Below are 24953 nucleotides of genomic sequence, written 5' to 3' on the forward strand. Positions count from 1 at the left end.
TGACACCGAACGTAATTGGTTGGTCTGGGACAAAGAGGCAGGGGCCATCCGGCTAGCATTCTCCACATGGAGACATTGGTTGGAAGGGGTGAGGGTGCCGTTTGAAGTGTGGACGGATATTAAAAATCTTGAAGTCCTCCGTACCCCCCCAAAACCTAAACGCCAAACAACTTCAATGGTTTGATTTCTTCTCTAAGTTTCAGTTCACCCTACACCATTTCCCAGGCAAATCGAACTCTCTGGCGGATGCCTTGTCCTGCCTCCCACAGCACGAAAGCCAATGCGAGTAGGTCCTAGATTCCATGTTCACATCTTCTCAATTGGGCGGAGTAGTGACGACATGAGGGCAAGCTAAACGGACCCTCCCCCTGCCCCCTCCTCCCAGGGAATGGGAAACCAAGTTTGCCGCCGCCTTTTTGGAGTTTGGCAGACAGGAGGTGGAGGTGGCGGGGGACTTGGTGCAAGGAGGGAATGGATGCTGGTATAAAGAAGAAAAGCTTTTTGTTCAAAGACTTTTGCAGGGGAAGGTATGGGCCGGGTACATGGATCTAAGCCGGCTGGCCACATGGGCTTTGTAAAATCACTGCATCTCCTACAGTGCCAGTTCTGGTGGCCACACATGTGCAAGGATTTATCTCTGTATGTACACTCCTGCCAAACTTGCATCATGTGTAAACCCCGTAAGGGGAAACCCCCCGGGTTATTGAAACCATTACCGACCCCCAGGAGGCCGTGAGAGGTGATTTCCATGGATTTCATCACGGACATACCCCTTAGTAAGTCCATGACGGTAATTTGGGTAGTCGTGGATTTGTTCTCCAAGCAAGCCCATTTCATTCCATTCCCGTTTGCCAACAGCGCGAGCGTTGGCTAAAGCATTTCTCAAACATGTTTTCAGACTCCACACGTTGCCTATCAAAATAATAACAGATAGGGGCTCCCAATTTATTTCAAAATTCTGCGGGGAGCTCATGGAACTTATGGGGATAGAACGGGGGTTGAGCAGCGGCTACCACCTAGAAACTGATGGACAATCGGAACGTGTCAATCAAACCCTTGAACAATACTTATGGTGCTTCACAAACTGTCAACAAGACAATTGGGTGGACTTACTGACTTTAACTGAATTTTGTTATAATAATGCTTACCACTCGTCCACAGGGGTGTCACTTTTCAAAGCAGCCCTAGGCTACGACAGCCCCCCGATTCCCTTTCTAACCTCGACACCCGGGAAAGGGGGTGAGGCATCCGATTGGTGTAAAACATTAAGGGACTCGTGGCCAAAGATATGTGAGACATTGGACATGGCCAAGCAGCAGGCTGACAAGAAACAGGTGGAGGGTTGGGTTCTGAAGCCTGGAGATTGTGTATATGTATCCACAAAGAATCTGTGACTTTCTCAGTCCTGTTGGAAGTTGGCGTGGAAATACATTGGTCCTTTTAAAGTTGTAAGGTTGATGAATGAGGTGACAGAATTGGACTTGCCTAAGAATCTAAAGCATATCCATCCAATTTTCCATTTCAGCTTGCTGAAACCCAGTCCAGAAAGTAATCAATGGCGCCCGGAACCGACAGTACCCCCACCTATCCTGGTGGAAGGTGAAGAACATTACAAGATCTCAGACATTCTGGACTCTAAAATGAAACGTGGACGATTGTATTATCTGGTGGAATGGGTGCATTGGGGTCCCCAACATCGGGAGTGGGTGGAGGGGAAAGATGTTTGGGCCTTTTGCGTGAGTTTCACGACCGTTTCCCGGAGAAACTGGGAGGTCTCCCGGCCGCTCTGGGAGGGGGTTGGTTTATTTTTGAGGGGGTAGGATGTCAGCTAGCTGCCATGTTTCATCTGTATTTGTCCTTTCCTGCCTGTGGCGCGACTGCGCATGCTTGCTCGCTTGCTTTGCTCGCTTGCTGTAAACAGCGATAGGAGGTGCTCATGAGACCGTGCGAACTGGCGCTGACTAACCTTGAGGAGGAGGGAGGGCTTGCGTTCCACTGTTGGTTTGAATATTTCTGCTCTCATGAAGCACGGAGACTCTCCCGTTCATTATGTAACCTCCTGCCGGGAGAATTCCCGCGCGTGCGCTTGGATTTCATTTGTTTAGCCAATTGCAGCATCATGTTATATGTAGTGATGCATCCATCCCATTGTCATTCCTAACAATATACCTGTAGACCATGACAACAGACCTGTAGTCTAATAAAGCATAACGATTCCCTGGAAACGTGTGTGGAGATTTACATGCTGTTGAACCTGACAATAGGTTTCCTCAGTAAATAAGAATGGCAGATCAGGAAGTGTAACTTCAGCTGCTCAAGCAAATAATTTAACAATTAACCCAAACATATACAAGAATTTGGCATTGCTGCTAGTAGTCAGTCCAGTCAAACAGTCTCTGGTTCCCATTTCAGATTAGAGGGGTGTTTTTCCTCTGCAGCCTCATTAGTTCTTGCTGAATTCTCAAATACTGAAGCTGAAATTTACTGAGCTGTCTTTTTTAGCGTGCTTGGATGAACATAATTGGGTACATAGGGTTGGAGGTTTCCACTTGGACTGTTTGTATTTCCACTTGCATGAGTAGCCAGTGCTATAGAAATGCAGACGGATCCCACTTCCATTGCAGGCCTCCATGCTGCTCCCCACACATTGCCTGAGTGTTTTCCAGCCCCCCAGAGCTGCATTTCAAGGAGCACCAGGAAAGCAGGTGGGGAGGAGAATTTCTTTTCCGTGGGCACTGAGACACATTTATGGGCTTAGTAGCACTTCAGACCACAGGCCTCCCTCTGCCACATCCTGCATCACAAACTGCATTATAAGCTCGTTCCTGTCTGAAACAGGGTCCAGCATGCCGCATGAGGGATTGCCATTGAAGGAACTGAAGATCCCTTTGGGGGTGCAGAGCTAGAATCAAAAACTGTCCATAAATTCATAGTGCTTTGCTGTGATGGCAGCAAGTGGTGGAAACGGGAGTGTGTTTTCAGAGCATGTTACTGGCTCTTTTACACCCATACGTTTTTCATTATATAAATGCTAGCCTACCATACAAGATCATAAGGGTTGCAGCGGTCATGCATGTAAAACACTTCATTAAAAGCACCAGATAAATGCTAAGCATTATTAGTTTACACTCATAAGGGATAGGGGCCCCTTAAACTTTTTAAAAGATGAGTTGGATCCCACAGATCTCTTTCACTAGCTGAGCCTTCCATTGTTGGAAGAGCCTCTTGGGCCTATTGAAATCTCCTTGCCAGCATTAGCAGAATGGACCTGTGGGAAGCAGTCCTGAAACATTTTTTTTTTAAAATCCCACTTGGGGGCTCACAACAAAGCCTTCATAAAATCCATGAAGCAGCAATATCCAGCCAAAGCAAAAACAAATAACTAAAAACAAGGTTTTGGATCCTGCAGATCCATTCTGAATAAAGGCAGTGCTCCTCTCCTAAGGCACAAGGAGCCAGATCTACAAGTCGCAGTCCGAGGTTGGAAAAGCCTGCTGATTATTAAAAGGCCATCGAATCAGTCAGTATGTCAATGAAACCAGCACTGCCCTCTGCAGTAAAACTGTTTTGACCTGATTTCCAGAGGCCAGCTGGAGTGATGCAAGGTGGGTTTGCTGGTGAACCCCACAGCGTCAGTATTGGCACTACTGAAGGTGACTGTGTCCCCTGTTGCCAATCAATACGCTTCTGGTGGAGAAATGTGGAACAAGGTCTTTGATGTAGGTGTGTTGGTAGGATCATGTCAGAGGAGGCATGCCCAAGTTCCAGCTGTTTGGGGCTTTGAAGGTCAGCAACCGAGCTATAAGTTGAGCTCAAAGTCTCTGCTGTTGGGCTGCTAAAGCTTTTGTTTAGCATGAAGTTCTACCATGCAGACAGCCTTTCCCCGAGCCTTCCACTGAAGAGAGGCCTAATACCAGAGTCTGTTTGCATCACTGGGATGCCTGTCGGAAGGCAGAGAGACTAATAATTCTTCCCCGTCACCTCCTGAAAGAGTCTGCAGTGGATCTTCACGGGTCTGCAAGCTCACCCTATTTGAGAGTTGGTACTAGTAGGCTGACACACGGGAGAGAAGGACCCCAGCATCCTGGTTGGAATTAAGTTTTTGCCAGCCTGTCTGCTGCATCTCATCATCCTGTCTAGATTGATTTGACTGGGGAGGCGGCGCTCCATTTCAGGTGTCTGGCCACAGCACTCCACACCCATAGATTTGCTCATGAGAAAGTGACTCTTGGGTTATTCATGAGTACATCCATTGGTATAGAACCCTTCCCAACCAATGGGTTTGGTTGTTTCTCTTAAGCTGTCTTGAGGGAGCAGTTTTGTAAACCAGAAGGAAAATACTGTCCATGTACCAGTTGGGAAGCAGAGGGTTATGCAGCAACGCTGCCCTTGGACTTTTTATGCATGGCACTGTTTTTTTCTTGGACATACCCTGGGAAAAGAGCTGGTGTGTGTGTCTGGTCCACATAAGGTGCACATGTTCCAGCCTCTGTAGACTTTTGTTGATGCTGCATGCATGTTTTTATACGCAACTTCAGGTTTAGCTCAACCTTATCATAGTGGTAGAGCAAGGACCAAAACTGGTCACGAGGCTGGTAGTTGTATGAATGACCTGAGTGGATCAAGCTGGTAACTAGCAACTGTGTTGGGCAAGAGGGGGATTTGGTTTAGGGAGGCATGTGGGGTTTGACTCTACATGAACCTGCCTTATGCTGAATCAGACCATTGGCTCACCAGTTCCCGTATTCTCTGCTCTGACTGGCAGCTGCTCTCTGGGGTCTCAGGTGGAGATCTTTCAAGTTACCTCATAGCTGCTCCTTTTAACTGAAAATTGAACCTGCAACCTCCTGCATAGGAAGCAGATACTCTACCAGTGCGCTGTGGTCCCACCCCTCTCCTTCCCTTCCCGTGGCTTTTTTGCAGTCTTCAAATACTGCCCCCCCCCATTGCTACTTATCAGTGAAACGTGCCCCAAAGATCCAGTCACTGATTTCTCATTCTCTCTCTGGGTTTATCCCTTAGACATTCCCCTTGGTGGTGTGTGTGTGTGTGTGTGGTGGGGGGTTGCTGTCAAGTCGTAGCTGATTTATGGCGACCTTGTAGGGTTTTTAAGGCAAGAGATGTTCCAGAGGTGGTTTGCCACTGCCTGTCTCTACATCATGACCCTGGTATTCCTTTGTGGTCTCCCAACCAAATGCCAGGGCCAAAGCTGCTTAGCTTCTGAGATTTGACAAGATCAGGTTAGCCTGGGCTATCCAGGACAGGGCCCTTGGTTGTCAGGTTCCCTCAGATGCCATCTGTTGGTGGCTGCACATTAGCCATGCATTTGTTGCTTCTGAACAGGTATGGCATGTGCTTGATTGTCCCATGCCACTATGCACTTGGCAAACTGGATACTTTTAAAGTCTTGGCAGGGCAGCTGGCTGGATGTGAACGGTCCATCCACAAGGTTCTGTGCGCAGTCTTCATTGTGCATCCCTTTCTCTTGGGGTGTGTGTGTGTACAAAACACTGTGGGAGTGCAGGTGTGTCTTTAACTGCCTGTAGACAAAACTTTCCTCTAGCGCAGTGGCTTTATGTACAGCTATCAGATAGCAGCGCTTTTGAGACCTTTTTTTTTAACCCCCCAAGAGTTGGTTAATAATAGTAATTAGCACCAGCACTTAAGCTTTAGGAAGGCCCAGAGAGCAGAGTGACATGCCTCCCGTTCCTTCATTTTGCCCTTTTTTCTTTTTGAGGCAGTTCTGATGTTGTACTTTCCTCCGCTATATAATTAGAACATTGCTTTGAAGTAGCTGCTTTTGTTTGTGTTGTTTTTTTAAGGGCTGAGACCAAACACGCTCTACTAATTATTTATTTCCTTTTTAGACACTGCTACAATATGCCGGCAACCGGGGTGCTTCGGAGCATGCCTTGCCTCTTTTGGAAGTGTACAGTGTCGCCATTCAGAGTTTCGCCAGTGCCCGACCTTACTTGACTACGGATTGCGAAGAAGTTATTCTGGTTCTTGGCAGGCTAGTGCTGTAAGTATAATTCGTGATCATTTTCTTTCCCCCCCCCCCCCCCCCAAAAAAAGAGAGGCTACACATCAGAGCTTGTCAAAGCTTTGTCTAACTCTTCCCAGGTCCCTGTTTGATATGTAAATCACTGCTCCCTGTATTAGTAAAGGCAAGAGACTGTCTGCAGGTGTTCTGGGAACCAAAATATGGGCAGAAAAATAGAGAGTGTTGGAATGATTGATACTCCCTCCTTTTCCAAAATCCATTCGGGGTGTGTGTCAAGGGCTATAACTGCAGCGCGTTCTGTAAAACAAAATCTCCTTTCGAACTGGATTGTTTCAACAGGAAAAGGGACATTTCATTTTTATTTGCTCTATTTTTATACCCCACTTTTCCCCCCCAACGGGGAATCCAAAGTGGCTTACAACATTCTCCCTTTCATTTTGTCCTCACAGCAACCCTGTATGGTAGGTTGGGCTGAGAGTATATGAGTGGCCCACAGTCACCTGGCAAGCTTCCATGGCAGAGTGGGGATTCAAACCTGGGTCTCCCAGGTCCTAGTCCAATAATCTAAGTGCCGCCCCATGCTAGCTTTCCATTGGTCGGGGCAGTTTAAAGTGGGGGTGGGCTTGGCGTCAAATAGCATGTTTCCTTTGAACCCCTTTGCCCTCTGTGCCCTGCTTATAGAATTTATGTGAAACAGGGTTCTGCATTAGCTAGGTGATTGATTTGATCCAGCACAGCTGTTCTTACATTCTCTCTCACCCAGCACACGTGAGAACCAGTGTTCAACTTATACTCAGCCATGAAAATCAGTTGAGCGGCCTTGGGCCGGTCTTTCAGCCTAACCCCCCTCACAGGAATGCTGTGGGCAGGAGGGGGAGGAATTTTAGGAAACCACACTCCCCCTCAGTGCTCTGTCTAAGTTCTTTGGAAGGAGGACACAGAAGGCCAGTGGAAATAACTTGCAGGTAAAAATGAACATTGTTCAGGATTCAGAGACAGCGTTTATCATGCAACCCATTCCCCCACAATCTCAAGCATTAATGTTGGCTGTTCCTTGTCTGCGCCTAGGACACCTGCTTCCGAATGCAGTTCCAGGGAGAACTGGGACATGTAAATTAAGTTGCAGGTTTTTTGAACAGTCAGTATGCAGCTCAGATACTTTCTTGTTTCAGATGTTACTGCTTAACACCAGTATCCAAACATTACAATGCACCTCTGTAGGTATCGTTTAATGAAAAGCAGCACAGGCGAAAGGCAGGAACTGTTGAGCCATTCGGCCATGTATTTCCTACATGTTGGAAGAACATGTTGAGACACAACCAGCTCATGGCAACCCCATCGACGGGATGTTCCAGGCAAGAGATGAGCAGAGGCAGTTTGCCGTTGTCTTCTCCCTCTGAGGTGGAGGACATCTTGGTGGGTTCCCTGCCTCTACAGGGAGAGCAGCGTAGAATAGGCTGTGCCTAATCTATTCACTCTATTTTCATTCCTTTACCTTTTTTCTGACCCTAATTCTTAGCTGCTTTTCTCTCGATTCATTCTGACTTCTTCTCTATTCTACTCTTGTCTTGAGTGCTCCCACTAGGAGGCAGCAGGAAAAACTTTTGTAATTGGAGGGAGAGCCAATTTCTCAGCTGAATAGACTCAGAGCATGTACCTCTACCACTCCAAATGTTGGATCATGAGGGCAGCAATGGCTTCCTCTCCAAAGAAGAGTGAGAAGCCCCCCTCACCGCTGGTGCTGGCTTAGTTACTGCAGAGGCTGCTGCAGAACGATTGGGAGCCACTTTGCCAGCCATCCCCGAGGCGACGAGAAGTGAAAGTAAAATGTGCGCCAAAAAGAGGCACCGTTCCTCCCTGCCCTCTGCATCGGGTGATGGTCATATCTGAGCCTGCCACTAGAGGAGACCTCGCCAACCAGTTGGGAGCAGGCTGCGAAGGGGGTGTTGCCACATCCATAAGCCATGCAAAGATACCAAGACGCAGAGAAAATCATTCAAAACGTCTGGCAAATCATGCAGTAGCTGCAACCAAACCCACTTCTGCAAGCGGTGTCATGGGTCTACTCAGGAGTAATGCACAGGGATCTGTATCCTCAATGTTTCCTTCTGAATTTATGAATTTACTCAGGCAAACCATGAGGGAACTGATTGCCAGTTTTTGCCAGGGTGGAGTCGATAGATCTATAACCCACTCTGGTCCCTCTTCTAGCCCTTTCCCTCCCAGACTAAGGAATATGGAAGGAACACCTTTTATTGGAGGAAGACCTAGCTGGCCCACTAAGGCGTCTAGGAAGAAAGGTAACAGCAGAAAAAGAGATAACTCCCTGTGGAATACAGATATAGTTTCAGATAGTGAAGTGGAAGAAAGGATAGATAGAAATCCCAGAACAGTCCATAAGATTTTTTAAATCAGAGCACTACCATTACCTTCTATCCAAGACTGTGGCAGCATTAGAGTCACAAGAGAATCCCTTAGGGGAGGAACCAGGTTCTTCCACTCCAGTGGCTCAGGGCAGGCCCAAGGGGAATAAGGAATTCTTTCCTAGGTCTAGTGTGGCAGAGAAGGCGTTTCCCTTTCCAGAAGTCTTTGAGAAACAGCTAAAGGAAGAATGGGTGAAACCCATGACCAGCCAGCAATTTCCTAGTTTTATCAAGGAATTATACGTGTTGCCATCTTTCACTAGTCAGTTTTTTCAGGTTCCTCTAGTGGATGCTCAAGTTGCAACACTACAGTAATCTGGGCTCTGGTCCGAGGGCGATGAGGACACCGTTGGAGACAGCATGGACAAACAGCTGATTTTGCACTTAGAAAGGCCAATGAAGCCATCACAATGGTCATCAAGGCTTCTGCCTTAATAGTCTCCAGAGCAGTTATTGTCTGGACCAGAAAACATTCTGGCCAGCGACAGACACCTGTTGGAGGGAACTAACAGAGTTCTCAAAGCTACATCATTCACAGCAGATGCTACGTTAGACTCTTTAATTTTCTCATCCAGGGCTATGGCATTGGTAGCAGCTGCCAGAAGAACCTTGTGGCTTCGGGCCTGGCAAGCTGATCTCCATGCAAAAACAATAGTTAGGGTCTATCCATTTCAAGGAGACAGACCAGTCCGAGACGCTCTGGACAAAATCTTAATTGAGACCAGAGACAAGAAAAAGGTGATACCCATAACATAAATCACACTGATCGTAGATCTTTTGGAAATTATTCCTTTCATTCCCAAAGATTTCTTCCAAGGATCAGTGAGGACTACCGAAGGATGACCTGGAGCTTCTCTGGACAATCCAGAAGAGGATCATTCCACAACCGTTTCAACAAACAATTCACAATTAGTTCTGACAAACCAAACTGTGACAATAAACTAGCCAAAGCATGACTACGAGTCACTTCCAGTGGGGGACGTCTTCTACACTTTCAGGACAAGTGGATCAACTCAATGACAGACAGATGGGCCCTGGAAATAATCACCAGAGGCTACTCCATAGAATTCATCAGATCTCCAATGGAACGTTTTCTGGTCTCCCCACTACACAAGAATCCAGAGAAACTACACAGTACTCAGACTGCTATCCACCATCTTGATATTTGGGCCTCCATTGGAAAAGGGTCAAGGGGTTCACTCCATTTTCTTCATGGTGCCAAAAAAAGAATGGAGATTTGAGGGCGATCCTAGACTTGAAATATCTCAACAAGTTCATCAAACTGAGACATTTCAAGATGGAAATTTTTGAGATCTAATATGTAGTCGAAAGCTTGAGATCCATCACAGGGTCATTGCAGCCAGAGGAGTACCTGACATCGATAGACTTAACAGGATCATACCTTCACATTCCAATCTTTTCCAAACACAGAATATTTCTTTGTTTCTGCATCAGAGGGTCTCAACTACAATTCAGGGCCGTTCTGTTCAGACTCTCCACGGCGCTGAGGATCTTAACAAAGATCTTGATCAAGCCAGTTGTAAAGTTAAGGGAATAAGGGACCCTTCACTAGACGACTTGCTGATCAGGTCAAGCTACAGGATCAAGTCACACCAAGACACAGAATCAACTATCTGGTATCTACAGGATTATGAATTCCTGCTCAATCTTCAGAAAAGCTCCCTACATCCTACCCAGAGAACAAAGTATCTGGTTGTCATATTGGATACAACCGACAATTGCATCCTTTGAACTGAAGGCCAAGAAAATGGAAATGTCACAAACAGTTATCAGGAGCAGATCTTCATCTCTGATGACTCTTACGAAATGATGGGTCTACTAATTTCAAGCATCAATGCCATCCAGTGGGGTCGACTACACACAAGACCACTTCAGCAGCTTTTGAGACCATTCCATCTGGAAATTATGAACAAAGAGGATCTTTCCATCAAGGTCCCCCTTGCAGTAAAAGCAAGTCTTTTCCGATGGACCAGAACACCCAGTCTTCTTCAGGGTGAAGCAGATTTTCATGGATGCCAGCCTGTCCAGTTGGGGGGCAGTGTTAGGGGGTCCTTCTCTTCTTCAGTCCACAGTTAGTTGGTCAACATGTTCTATTCAGAGTGGACAATGCGTCTGCTAAACGTTATCTGAACAAACAAGGATCTTCATTGCTCTGCAAGGAGGCACTCAAGATACTAACATGAGCAGAGAAGAACTGGGCATTGATAAGGGCCAAACACATAAAGGGATCAATGAATATCTAGGCAGATTGGCTCAGGCAGGAGACCATCCAGGTGGGGGAATGGTCCCTGAAGAAGTCTATTCCAACTTATCATGTTTCATTTCGGTCTTCCTGTAGCAGACCTATTCGCTTCACCAAACAACCATCAGGTAAACAGGTACTTCACCAGATATTTTTCATCCAATGGCCAAAGTGACGCCCTAACATTTCAGTTGCCAAACGGTCTTCTTTTCGCCTGTCCCCCCACTCTGGTTCTTCCAAATTAATCAGGAAGATTAAAGAGCAGAAGGCAGAAATCATGTTAGTAGCACCATACTGGCCTCGACGACCATGGCTGTCTGCCTTCCAGGCTATGGCAACACAAGCAGCACTAGCACTTCCTGAGTCTAGGATATTCTGCAAAGTGAAGGATACTTTACTAGCCTATAGAAAGCAATCAGCCAATAGAATATACAACGCTTCCTGGAAATCATTTGTAAGGTGGAGTAGAAGAAAGGTATCAACCCTAGGAAACCTAAGATTAAACAGATTCTGTTCTTCCTACAGGATGGACATGACAGTGGACTCAAGGCCTTTCACTCTAAAATGCCAGGTAGCAGCCTTGGCGATGGTGTTGCCTGTATTCCAGGGTATGACTCTATCCAGACACATACACATTCGTCACTTCCTCAACAGCGCGGCCCTAAACGATCCATCACAAAGACATAGATTTCCAATGTGGAAGTTGCATTATGTGCGTTCGGTCCTTACCAGACACCTATTCAAGCCTTTAAAAAAAAATCCACTTAGATGGCTGAGAATGAAAACCTTGTTCCTTATAGCAGTCACATCAGCTAGGAGGGTGTCTGAACTAGGCACTCTGTCCATCAAGCCTGAACTGTGTGTCTTCCATAAAGACAAAGTGGTCATGTATTGTTGTATTGTATCATGGTTGTAATGTATCATGTATTGTTGTAATTGATTGACTGTTTTATCTTGTTTTTAATTTTTTTAACTATTGGCATATATGCCCTATCTGTGAGCCACCCAGAGCCCGCTTGCGGGGAGGGCGGGTTATAAATCTAATAATAAATAAATAAAAATGAGGACAGATCCTGTCTTCAAGCCAAAGGTGAATTCCAGCTTTTGTAGTTCACAGGAGATTTGCCTTCCTTTGTTCAGCCCTAATCCGACCCATCCGAAGGAGAAACTTTGGCATAACTTGGACGTCAGATGTACACTTAAAGCCTTCATTCAGAAAACACAGAGAGCCAGTGTGGTGTAGTAGTTAAGAGCAGTGAACTCTAATCTGGAGAAACGGGTTTGATTCCCCACTCCTCCACATGAAGCCAGCTGATTGACCTTGGATCAGCCACAGTTCTCTCAGAGCCCTCTCAGCCCCACCCACTTCACAAGGTATCTGTTGTGGGGAAAGGAAGGGAAGCCGATTGTAAGTCACTCCAAGACTCCTAATGGTAGTGAAGGGCAGGTTATAAACCAACTCTTCTTCACCTCCCCCTCCTCTGCTGCCGCCCCCTCCTATCCCTTGTTCATTTCCATCTCTCCGCCAAGTAAAGGAATAAGGATGTCAAAATCAGCCATCAGCAGTACTCTCAAGGCATTTATTATTGAAGTCTGTAAAGTTCAAAAATTAGTCATACCTGTTGGGTTTACTGCCCATTCAGTTCAAACTGCTGCAACCAATTTGGCATCTGCCAGTTGTGCTACAGTTGAAGAGGTCTGTAAGGCAGCCACAAAATGAACATCTGTGACTCAGCTGATGCAGCGTTTGTAAGAAGAGTGTTACAGCACATTCCTGAGACAGAAGATGATGACCCACCCAGAAAATGAGGACACTGCTTTGGGAGATCCCACCAAGATGTCCTCCTCCTCAGAGGCAGAATGGACCATTGGATATTTACCATGAAGGGCCCTTTTCCTCCGAGGAAAGGAGGACATCTTGTCCCACCCGAAGTCATTGTCATTCCCCATTCTTCACTCTTCTGTACAGCAGGACCACTTCCTGTCCTGTTGTTACTCAACTTACTGTTGTCTGTTTCTCCTTGTTATTTTTTACTGTGTTGTTTATTTTATAATTTAGGAGGTTTATTAACGGCTTTCGGAGTTGCCAGAACTGAGAAAATGGGTTACTCCCACCAAGGAAACAGGAAGTGCAGATTTTGTTCCTGCCTCCCTGATAGGAGGGTGGGAATTACCCACCAAGATGTCCTCCTTTCCTCAGAGGAGAAGGACCCTTCATAGTAAGTATCCAAAGGTCCATTTCTCTGCGTAGCAGCCCTGATCTCCCATCCAAGGCAGTGGCAAGCCCCCTCTGCTCATCTTTTCCTGTAACAGCCCATGGATGGGGTCACCATGAGTTGATTGCATCTCAGTGGCACATTCTTCCAGCATATTTAGAACATTCTTTTTGGGCCAGGTGCAGAAACAAGCAAGGCTCAGCATTACCTAATGTTTAGTATGCCTCTTCTTAGTCGTAATTCTGACAAGCCTCAAAAAGCTCTGTGGCTTTTTCTTGCAGGAGCTGTTTTGAACTACTGCTTTCTGTGCCTGAAAGTGAAGAGCAGTGTGAACCATTGTCAAGACTGTTTCAGTCTATACAGGTGAGTGTGTGTTGTACCTTTGTTCTGTGGCGTCTGCTGTTTCAACAGCTAGCATCCAGAAACCAAATTAATGAGGCAGACATGTGTCATCCTTTGCCTGAACAATGGGAGAAAAAAAAGCAAAACCTCAGTGTAAAAACATACCCCAGTTATTGTTTGAGAGAAAATGCTTTTGTGAGCTTGGATGTAACATTGGAGGAAATGTATTGTGACGGCTTAGCATCACCAGGCTTTGTGACTGACCATGCTGAGAGTTTCAGTTCTTTGCAGCACCTTTAATGCACAACAGGGTTGTAAGCATCTTTTTAAGCAGCTTTTGCCAAAGATCAAGAGAGTGCATCTTTTTTTCCCACATGGCAGATCTGGTTCCGTTAAAGCAATAGTCTGTTGTTTCATATTTGCTGAAGTCTAAGGGTAAGCTCAGCCCTGACCTGGATATCCCAGGCTAGCCTGAACTCATCAGATCTCGGAAGCTAAGCAGGGTTGGCCCTGGCAAGTACTTGGAAGGGTGACCTCCAAGGAATACCAGGGCCAGGACACAGAGGCAGGCAATGGCAAACCACCTCTGAACATCTCTTGCCTTGGAGACCCTATGGGGTCACCATAAGCCAGCTGCGACTTTATGGCAAAAAGGGAGGGGGAGCTCATTGTTTGTCACTTTCTGGAAGGAGCAAACTTAGTGGCCAGACTTTCAATTGATTCACTGATTGGCAAATCCAAATAAGGTTTAGTGACTTAGTTGTACCTTAGCAGCAGCCAAAAGCCATCAAAGCTTTTTTTGCGCGTGTGTGTGTGCGCGCGCTTGTGTTGTGCTTGGTCATGTTTCCACTGCTGATGTCTGCCTAATGTTATGTGAGCACCCCCACCCCCAGGCAGCTGCTTTCTGTAGGTGTAATGCACCACTCATGTGTCCATACAGTTATCCTTGGGCCAGTACAAACTACACCACTGCTAGACACACAGTGGTATTTTTGTATGAGTAGTGGGAGTGTAGCCTTTGTTGTGGGGGAGGAATTTAACAGTGGAGGATGTCTGCCAGAAGGGGCCGATGCACAGACCGTTAAATACCAATTAGCAAAGCTGAAGAGATTGAAAACGATGAGGCATTGCTGTGGTGGAGGGAGAGGATAACCTTTCTTCTGTTATCCACTTTTACTGAAGGCCTCTAAGTGTTTGTCTGCCTGAGTGCTGCAGCAGTAGAGGTTCATGAGGGGGAAAGGAATCTCATTTCCTAGCTACAAAACGATGTAGCTTAAGTGCTGAGAAAACGCAACATGCTTGACTTGATCTTCTTGATGCCTTTTTTTCCAGCAGTGTTGCACAGCACGTCTCAGGGTGGTGTTTTACTTCCTTTTTTCCTGTCTGTGTAGCTTAGACTCTTATGGCATCAACTCAGTAAGGGGAAAAGATGGATTGATGAGGCCAGGGAAAGAACTAATACAGGGCTAGTGAAGCAGCCTGCTGGTAGATGCTGTTCTATTCCTAAAGGCAGACCTTGGGTTGGTTTTTGTGCCTGAAGGAGTGAGTGCTTGGAAGTGCTCCTCAGGGGAAAAGTAGGATGGTGTTGTAGTAGTGGGAAATATCGGGCAGCACTTCTTTCTCCCGCAAATCACCAGCGTGTGTATCCTGAAGTCGCTCCCCTGGAACTCCCCCGCCTTCTGTGATCAAGACACAATTACCCTGCTTTGCATGCCCATCCAAATCTGTGCATTTATTCCAGAACCGTGCTGGAACATTCTTATCCTTCACCTAGAAATTACCTTGCAATCTGTGGCAAAGAACCCTCTGCAGTTGCTCTCCAGACATGCTGCTGCAGCTTGGATCACGTTTCCATTTGTGCTGCCCCCTTTTCCATTGCGGAGGCAGTCCTCTCATACAGAGCACGTACCTCCAACCTTGGGTACTTGTGCTCACACAAGACCCAGCACTTTACTATACCTGATCTCTAGGTTTTTCGCCTAAATCTCTCCACCTACCTGTGTTCCAAAATCCGGCCCCCAAGCCTATTTCACGACCTGTTTCCAGGACAATCATCCCTTCAGGCTTTTAAAGAGCAATTAAAGTAATTGCCCTGCAAAGCATTTGGAGGTAACTAGTAGAGCCATTTTCTTTATATATCGTTGCTGTTTCATTAGCTGTTTTACCTTTTTGTTGTTCGTGGTTGTTGATTGTTTTGTGACTTTTGTTCTATCTTGTTTGAGCGACCGTTTCAGCTGTTCTTTTTTTAATTTGTACACTGTCTTTTGACCCAGCAGAGCTTGAAAGTTAGGTCATAATAAAATAAACATTCAGTCAATCCAATTCTGATCAGTAAATATCCCCCCTTGTCACAATAGCTCTTTTCCACAAGGGGGTGTTTGGCGAGAACCTGAGGGGAAGGAAGTTCATGCAGTAATACATAGGGAGGAAAGGTGGGCTCGTAGTTCAGCATTAGAGCCAACACTTTCTTTGTTTGGCTGTGAGTGTAGTAATCTTCAGCATTTCTGCTTCCCCAGGATCTCTGAGAACTGGGCTAGGAAAGCCCTCAGCCTGGAGCTTTGGAGAATCGCTCTCTGTCAGAGAAGGTGGCATTGGGGTACAGGGACCAGTAGTCTAGCTTGGTATCAGGCAGTGTCATAGGTTCAAAGGCAGAAGAAAGGGTCAGGAACAGGGCAGGAGCTGTCAAGGTACCAACGTCTGAAGTGCCTTCTGAGGTATGGCAGTCTCAGGGAAGACCTTTAAGTTATGAGTTCAGTGTAGGGCTGTTGTGTGGGGTTCCTGCAGGCATCTTGTATAGCACATCAGCCTGGAACTTTGTGCTTTGATCAAGTGTCTTTGATTTTCAGTCTTAAAATTTTGTATTGAAACAAAGAACAGTTATACTCCAAACAAGGGCAGGTATTAAATGAAATTCCAACCATTCTATTTCTACCAATTGGTGGTGGCTGCAGTGATGGGGAACAGAGTTTCCTCTAAGTTGCTCTAGGGGGTGCGGGTGCACAAAATTTTAGCTGGCAGCTCAGGGATTTTTCAGTCAGCTCACAAGTGAACGGAGAAGGCATTTTTTCCTCTCATTGGAAACAATGGGAGGATGGGGGCACCTCCTTCTGGGGCCCATAGAATTGGACCCCATGGTTCAGTCTTTTTGAAACTTGGCGGGGGGAGGGAGTTGAGGAGAGGCATCAGCAACTATGCTGTGTATTTGGTGCCTCTACCTAAAAGAAATCAGGCCTCCCCCAGCCCCACATATCCCTGTATTGATTCTCCATTATAGCCTGTTGGGCCCATTGGATATAATGGTCCTCATAGGCTATAATGGAGCTGGAAAAAAATCAATATTTTTTTTGCACACTCCTGTTATGCTTTTCAGTATGATTTGTAAGCTGCCTTCAGTCACAGTAAAAGTGGGATATAAATATAAATATTTGAATAAATCAGTAGTTTGGGCAGGTTGATAACATTTAAGCAACTTCCAGTGATTGTTCCACCTCTTTTATACTTGACCTGTAATGCTGGTTGTCATATTTCACTAAAAAAACAAACAAACCCAAAGTAGCCTCCCGTCCCCCGTGCTGATATATTTTCTAAGGCTCAGCTGAGACCAAGGCCAGGTCTACCATAGAGTGGACTGGAGTGGGTAGACCTGTTCCCCAGAGGCGAAGTCTCCAAATATAGTGTAAAGGGGCAGGTAGACCTGTTCTCTGGAGGTCTGGTCTACTTCTGTAGAGGACATTCTCTGTAATAAAATTTGACGATTCTGTTTAAATTATTCTTAAAATATAGTGTAAAAGAATTCATTCTGAGATTTTACAAGGTTATGGAAATAATCTTCTAAAAAACTGATTTATGCAAAAGTCAAATGTAGACTCGCTCACAACTTTAATGCTACTAGCTTTTTTGCTCACAAGGTAGAATGTTTGCTCACAACACTGTGGAGCTTAGAACATTGGGACCCAACTAAAATGGCAGTGACCCCTAATTGGAATCTAGAAATTCTAAAACTTTCTTTCTCTCTCTCTCTCTCTCTTTTTTGGTTTCTCATAGGATTCCCATGATGCTTTGCTTCAGTTTGGAGACAACACTCTCGAAATACTGGCTGACATTGCCAAGGAAGGGGTGTGGAAGAACCCGGTTCTGTTTAAGATTATATCGCAGCAGCCGGTAGAGTTAGAAGAAGGTAAGATGTTAAGGCCAAACCTCGAATGAGAATTGTGTTGCCCTGCCCGCTGTTCTGGTGTGGATAACGCCTGCATTTTTCATTGCTGTTTATGAACTGAGCAAGGCAATAGCTGCTCATAAATTGTTGTGGTGTAGCATTTGATGCTTCTTGTACCTTGAAACATCATATTTCATTTGCAGCCTCTTAACAATTCATGTTTGCCTTCAGTAGGCAACAGATTAGAATAATGACACTCGCTTGGGAGGTTTGATTTAATATCTTGTGTAAAGCACGTTGGAGCAGTGGCAGCTTGAGCGTGGTTTCTCAGCACTGTGGTATGGCTGTACCCTAACAAAGTATCTTGTTTGGGATTGTTGATAGTCAGGATCGAGACCTCAGCAGTGCTGTCCTGAACTAAATTCATGCTTCTTTTTGGCTGGTCATGTACGGGTCATTCTGTTTCTGCATTAAACTGTGAACTCAGTCCACCACAGATAACATTGTCTCAGTGTACACAGTGACTCTTTAGGGACAGAAATGAAGAGTCAAGCACCACTTTTCTGACTGCCATTTGGGTTCAGCTGGATTCTCCTTTGGTAGTGGTTACAGGGGAAGCAAATGAGTTCATGTTAGACTCCTCCCATTGGAAGGAGCCTGCCCAGTTCCAATGCAACCTGTGTCAGAGCCACAATGCTTCTCCTTTTCAGTGTTATAGACTTTCCTTCATCATGCTAGCAGCCCGGTTGGAATACTGGTCCTTGTAAAAGCTTAACCAGTCATGCCAGCCTCCACCTTCTAACAATTAAATATATGAATAACATAGCTGTGTGGGGATCCAAGGATAATGGGCCATTCACTGGCAAGTATTTTACTCTGGCTTAGTGCTCTCAACTGCCTGCCAAGCCTTTCTACATAAACTACAGACTGATGTGCTCCAGATGGACCCAACTCTCTTTCAGATGTGCCAGTCTTAAAGACTCATGGTGAAATTTAAGATCAGTAACACCTTAAAGACCAACAAGATTTTTGAGGTATAAGCTTTTGAGGGTCGAAGATCCCTTCATCATATACCCTTGACTCCCAAAAGCATATGTCCCGAAAATCTTGCTGGTCTTTAACTCGAATCTAGCTGTTCCACTGCAGACCAACATGGCTACCCTGTGAAACTTAAGATGTTCCTTTGGTTGAACTAAAGCAATGCGAACTGCAACTGAGTGATGAAGGGATGCTCCTTCCCCGGGCTTCTGACTTCCAGAGAAAAAGCAAAAGTTTATTTATCGTAGGTCCTTTGTGAACACCTTGCTTCCTCAGCCAATCATCACTCAGTATTTTAGTTGAGGATTCTATTTAAAAGTAGTGTAACGAAACATAAGAAAACCAAAAGTATAAGAGAACGAAAGATACACAAATCACAGTGGCATATGTGAAAGCTATGAGTGATAACGTGTGACAATTCTACTCTGCCCACACGGAACCAAAAAATGAATCCAAATTGTAAGTCTCTCACCCAAGGAAATACACACAAGGTACCCTCACTGATCCAAAAAGTTCATAAGTCTTATTGGGCTGGGAGCTCTTATAGAGCATATGAAAAATCATGTTTCTAAGCTGTTCAAAAAAGCTGAATTGTCTATTTCACAAAGTTACTCTGAGCATACAGGTCACATGTAGAACTGAAAGCCTAAAAGTATGTTGCCAGTTGGAGGACCAGTGTTCTTTTCCTGGGATTTCTTTTGTTTTTCCTGGGCAGATAGATAGCTATTTGTAAGACGTTACTTCAGCAGTTATCAGAGCTGGTTTATGCTAGTTGAAGAAATTTCTCAAGGACACTGTGCCTTAAGACAGTGAGAGAGAAATGTCTAGCTGGAACTGTTACAGCCGTTCTTTTTATTTTTTTCAAAAAAAGGAGGGGGATTCAAAATCCAGCAATTAAATAAAAAAGAAAAAGTAGAAACAAAAATATAACAACAGTGGTGGCAGATCTACACACAAGTTACTATAAAAGGTTTCCAAGTCCTTACAGCCATAACTATTTCAGGCCAACTTGTGCTAAGTTCCACGACACAGGAGAACCAGGGAAATGGCATGCTTCATTTCTGAAGGCTAATGGCTGTCGGAACCCTTTTTAAATGATCTCTAATGTTTGAGTTTTAATTGGAAACTCAGACTGCAGTGCAGTGCCCTGTTGCAAAGTCACCTAAAGTATGTCACAATACGACCAAGATGCCACCATGCCCCCCAAAAAAGTACCCTTAAGGTATTTACCTGCCTCGTTTGTCATGCCTTAGCACATAATGATGTATTAGCAGAAGTAGTAATACCTCATTGCCTTTCCCTCCCTAGTGAATAAACTGATTAAGCGAGAAGGACCAGCCTTCCTGCAGATGCGGATAAAACACTTGATGAAGACAAACTGCATTCCCCAGGCTGCTGCCTTGTCCAAGCTGTGTAAAGAGTCCGCTGAAATCTCAAACATATCACCTTTTCTCCAGGCCTACATCACATGCTTGTGCTCCATGCATCCAAATGAAGAGTCTATCAAGGAGGTGAGGAAGCAGTTGTGATGGTTTGTCGCCACCCAAACGGCCAAAATAAAGCTGGGCTCAGATCTAGATAAACACAAAACCCATGAGCTAAATTCAGAAGGTGGTGGGGCGGAGGGCAGTTAGGATTGTGTAACACCCGTGCAGGTGCTAAAAAATGCTCCTGTTTTGGAGGGATGGTGAAATACTTCCATCCTGCTGTGTTTCAACCCTTCCTGTAAGCATGGTATGTTTGCTGTGGCTTCGTCCAAGATACAAGGCTAGGATATATGATCTGCAAGGTGGTTGGTTGGGATCTGGAGTTCTCTGTTACAATACAGTCCCTCCCAGAAAAATCCTGAAAACTGAGAAGCGGGCAGGCTACTCTGAAAAATCCCTTGACTCAAGCTTAGGTGCCTGCAGAGCTTTGGCTCTGGAAGATCTTTCTGGACAAATTCTGTCTTGTCCCAGTGTCTATTGAGTCCAGAACAAGATTTCTTGCAGTGTGTCTGAAGGACTTAACATTTTTTCACAGAAACACAGGAGCCCATTTTTCTTTTCTCGGATACTGACACATTTATCTCATATACAGTGTCATTGTTTCCCTTGGCAGCCAAGAAAGCTCAGGCCAAAGTTGTACCTGTAGGTTGCAATGTTTTTAAAAACCTGATAAGCACTTTTGGGTTTGCTTAGGCCAGTCATTTTTGATAGACTGACCTCTATCTTGTGCATTAGGTCAGCCATCCAAGTAAGCCCATGTCATTCCTGGTTTTCTTTTTTAAGATAAAGGATGGATCTGAGTTTGGGGGTGGTGGTGTTGGACTGTCATCCAATCGCAGCGGCTTATGAATACCATCGTTGCATGCAGGAGACTTGAATTAAAGCAGCAGGATCGGGAGGGGAGGAGGGAAGATGTGCTCTGGTGAATGACTTCATGTTCACAAAAGAGAAACATGGTCTTGAATTCAACTATTTCTGATTTTGAATTCTTTTTGAAAGATCGCTAAGGTGGACTGCAAGGAGGTCCTGGATATGATATGCAACCTGGAAGCAGAGGGGCAGGATAGGACTGCATTTATTCTCTGCACAACGTACCTTACTCAGCAGCTTCAGACTGCAAGTGTGTACTGCTCTTGGTAAGTGATGTGTCTAGACCCTTGGATTTTTTTCCCCCTTCCAAACTTGCAGTTAGCCATTCTAGCCCAAATGGGCCACTGAAGTAGCTTACAATAACACAAGTCTTAACATGTCTCTGTGTTCAAATGTCACTTGTGGGGAGAGAGGGAGAGAGAATGAACAAATCCTACAAGGTGTTGGCAGTTCTTTTTCTTTCTTTCTGGGGAAGTGTTGAAACATCACCAGACCAAACAGAACTCTCAGCTGCCTTCCTGAAAGATGCTCTCGGTTCTTTGCACCCAATCCTTAGAACTTTAGCTATGTAAATCTCTAAAATCATGTGTCCCTAAAGGTAAAGGTAAAGGTTCCCTTGCTCGAAAGCCAGTCGAATCCGACTCTAGGGTTGCGGTGCTCATCTCCGTTTCAAAGCCGAAGAATCAGGCTGATCTATAAAATAATTAAGGCTCTGAACAAACCTTTTGAGAAGTACATTAATTCTCTGCAGCGTGCTTGGTGATGGTATTGGCGGTGGTCACAAATCAGGTGTGGGTGAATAGTAAGCTTAGACTGGGTCAGTATAGCAAAAGATTTTTGTTAGGAGATGGAAGCCCGGAGGGGTCTGGAGGTGGTAGCTGGATCTTTTGAATTCTTGTTGCTGCAGATAATACTTTGGGTCAGCCACCTGCGTCCCCACTCCCCTTTTTTCTTCTACTGGCACAAGTTCTGTGCGAACAGCAGAAGCCTGACAAAGGGAACTTTGATTCTTGAAAGCTCAAACCCTGAAAATCATATTGGTCTCTTAAGGTGCTGCTGGATTCAAATCTAGCTTTTCTACTGCAGACCAGCACAGCTGCCCTCCTGCAACTATTTCTGTTTAAACTTACGTTAGCAAAACCTGTTTGACCGTTAAAGAGTCTGGTAGGAGATGATGTGAAGGACCTCCAGCCTGAAACCCTGAAGAGCCGCTGCCAATTTGAATAGACAGTACTGACCTTGATGGACCAATGTTCTGATCCGGTATAAGGCAGCTTCATGTGTTGTGCTCAATGCTCCCTCTAAGCTGTGGAGTCTTGTGAGCAGAAAATCCTACTTTGTGAGCTACTGGCATTAAAGTTGTGAGTGAGCAATTTGGCTGCTGCATAAATTAGTTTGCTCTAGAGCCATCTTTCCTGAGCTAAGACAAAAATGTGTGAGCCAGAGACTAAAAAAACTGTGAGCTAGCTCACACTAACTCAGCTTAGAGGGAACACTGGTTGTGCTAGCTCTGTATTTCTGGCTGAATCGCCATTACACAGTTGCTGTGGTCCTTTCGCTTGCTTGTTTAGTAATTGATTATTCTTTTTCTTCTTTGTCCCAAACTCTGTAGGGAGCTGACGTTATTTTGGAGCAAATTACAGCGAAGAATTGACCCGTCTTTAGATTCATTCCTGGAGCGTTGTCGACAGTTCGGCATCATTGCTAGAACGCTGCAGCATTTGTTCTTCCTGATAAGAGTCATACAAGCTGAAGTATGTGTCTCTGTCATCTCCTGATTTGCTCTAATCTTTGTTCTTCAGTCCTTAGAGGGGTGGGGCCAAAAGGTGTGGCCCTTGGACTTAACTGCAAATTGCAGTGGAAATAACCTTGTTAGGCAGCCAAAACAACAGAGTTGTGTGGCACCTTAAAGACTAACGGAAAAGTTAGATCGGGGGGAGGGTTGGGAGAACTCTGTCTCTCAATCTCCTCAGAGGATAGGAAGGATAAAAATGAGTGGATAAACTGATGGTTAGAAGCTCCAAGTTAGTCCTTTAGTCCTCACTCCATGTCCATTTCTTATGTGTTCTAAGGCAATAAGCATGCCTCAGCTTAACTTAACTTAAGATATCTTAGTGGAGGCATCAGTGACTTGCAGGAGTGGCTGCCCAAACAGGTTACCTTCAGACCATCAGAGCATATGTGTAATGATTGCCCGTGGTTATCCAGAAGACGGTGCTCTTGATAAATTTATCCAGTGGTGGCAGTAACTAGGCGTCCACAATGAACATGCATCATAGGGGCAGCTCCAGTAAGAAGTCACCAGTTGGCCATAGCATGTGGTCATACGGCAAGATAATGGATTCTGGCTGTCCTGCACTTTTGGCACCACTTGCAAGTGTGGGGGAGCCCTCACCTTACTGTGCAACCACATGTCTTCCCTAAAGTTTGATTGTCATGGTTGGACTTCATAAGTAGTCACTGCCCCCATCATCGGGGTTCTGGAATCAGACAAGAAAACAAAGAGCTGCGCCAGTCACAGGAGATTTTAAAAAATAAGGCCAAGGCCAACAGTGTACCATCGACCTTGGCCTTATTTTTTTATCTCCTGGAATCGGCCAAACCCAGCCTGTCTGCTAGTTTATGGTGCTGCTTTAGAAGTGTGAGAAGCACAGGTGTTGGGTTTGACATTTTAGGGAGTTATGGACGTACAAGGTCTTCATTCCTTGGGTTATCGCTATTTCAGGCCCCTCAGGTTTGTTCCAACAAGTATAGCTCATGTTTTGGTAACCTCAATACACTTTCAAGCATGTGGTTAAAAAGGAAATGGCCGAGCAGCTAAAAGAAATGGGAACCGGTTTTTTGTGTGTGTGTTTGTATAAATATTTATTTAAGTTTGTATAAATATAGTTGGGGGAAGGGGCTGAGGGCATGTATTTAAGGAAAAGTTGTTAGAGGGTTGGGTCCCACGTTCCAATGGCCTGTTTAGAGTGTTTTTAGGCTACCTTTCCTTTGGGCATGTTGCAGTGATGACAGTCTGCAAGTGGCAGCTCCCCATGCCACATCAAAGCAGCTACAGCTCCCCCTGACTGGGTATCATCACATTCTTAAGCCCCAGCCCAGGGTGGTTAGTGCAGGGGTTGCAGCTGGGCCAGGAAGTCAGAAAAACTTGGTTTCCCAAGTGGAACTGCTTGTTTCCCTTGACCTCGTCAAATTGAAATGAGATCCCTTATCAAATAATATGGGTAGCTTTACATCACCTATGGAAAATCTACAGAAAGAATAGCTTCTTCCTCTTAGGCAAGATGTCAGGCTAAGCTTCATCCCACCCGTCCTTTTAAAGAAGATTTCTTTAAAATATATGTATATAAAACTAATGTGTGTTTTTTCTCTTTCCAAAAATTCCCTACAGGCAGAAGACTCAGGTCTTGCCGTGTCTATCTTGTTATGCGTGAGAGCCCTTCAGCTCCGATCGAACGAAAATGACGATATGAAGACTTCTGTGTGTAAAACGATCTCTTGCCTTCTGCCAGAAGACCTTGAAGTCAGAAGAGCCTGTCAGCTCACTGAATTTTTACTCGAGCCGAACGAGGATGCGTTTAATCTGCTAGAAGAGCTGCACCTGCAGCCAGATCAAAAATTCGACGAAGAGAATGCTCCGGTTCCAAACTCACTCCGCTGTGAGCTCCTGCTGGCTTTGAAGGCTTACTGGCAGTTTGACCCAGAATTCTGGGACTGGAAGACTTTGAGGAGACACTGTCTCAAATTGCTAGGGAAGGAAGTATCTGACTCCGAGGATGATCTCAGTGGCAACGAGGTAGGGTCCATGAATGAAAATGAACTGCTAGACAGTCTCCTAAGTGAATGTGAAGACGTCAGGGAAGATAATTCCTTTGAAGGACATGATTTCCTGAATCAGCCGAAAGAACGAGTAAGAGTAAAAAAACCTATTGGCTCTTCGGAGAGGTACCAGAGGTGGCTTCAGTACAAATTCTTCTGCGTCATTTGCAAAAAGGAGTGCATAGAGGCGAGAATACTGCATCATTCGAAGATGCACATGGAAGACGGCATGTACACATGCCCGGTGTGTATAAAAAAGTTTAGGAGGAAGGATGTTTTCGTAAAGCACATTGGGGAGCATGTGAAAATGCCCCCGAGTAGAAAATACCGTCCTA

The 24953-nt window shown here is 45.3% G+C and overlaps 1 protein-coding gene across 1 annotated transcript in view; it reads left to right on the forward strand.

Moving 5' to 3' along the window:
* The window catches only part of RLF (rearranged L-myc fusion), a 47080-nt gene that overhangs the window by 17698 nt on the left and 4429 nt on the right, over positions 1 to 24953 (forward strand). Inside the window, exons 2-8 of the mRNA XM_015429316.1 lie at positions 5868 to 6022; positions 13188 to 13269; positions 17293 to 17425; positions 19751 to 19953; positions 20929 to 21065; positions 22412 to 22553; positions 24191 to 24953. Of these exons, the coding sequence (XP_015284802.1) occupies positions 5868 to 6022; positions 13188 to 13269; positions 17293 to 17425; positions 19751 to 19953; positions 20929 to 21065; positions 22412 to 22553; positions 24191 to 24953 (1615 nt within the window). The remainder of the gene's footprint in view (positions 1 to 5867; positions 6023 to 13187; positions 13270 to 17292; positions 17426 to 19750; positions 19954 to 20928; positions 21066 to 22411; positions 22554 to 24190) is intronic.

Source organism: Gekko japonicus, unplaced genomic scaffold (assembly GCF_001447785.1).
Source record: "Gekko japonicus isolate JY-2015 unplaced genomic scaffold, Gekko_japonicus_V1.1 scaffold5079, whole genome shotgun sequence".
NCBI lineage: Eukaryota > Metazoa > Chordata > Lepidosauria > Squamata > Gekkonidae > Gekko > Gekko japonicus.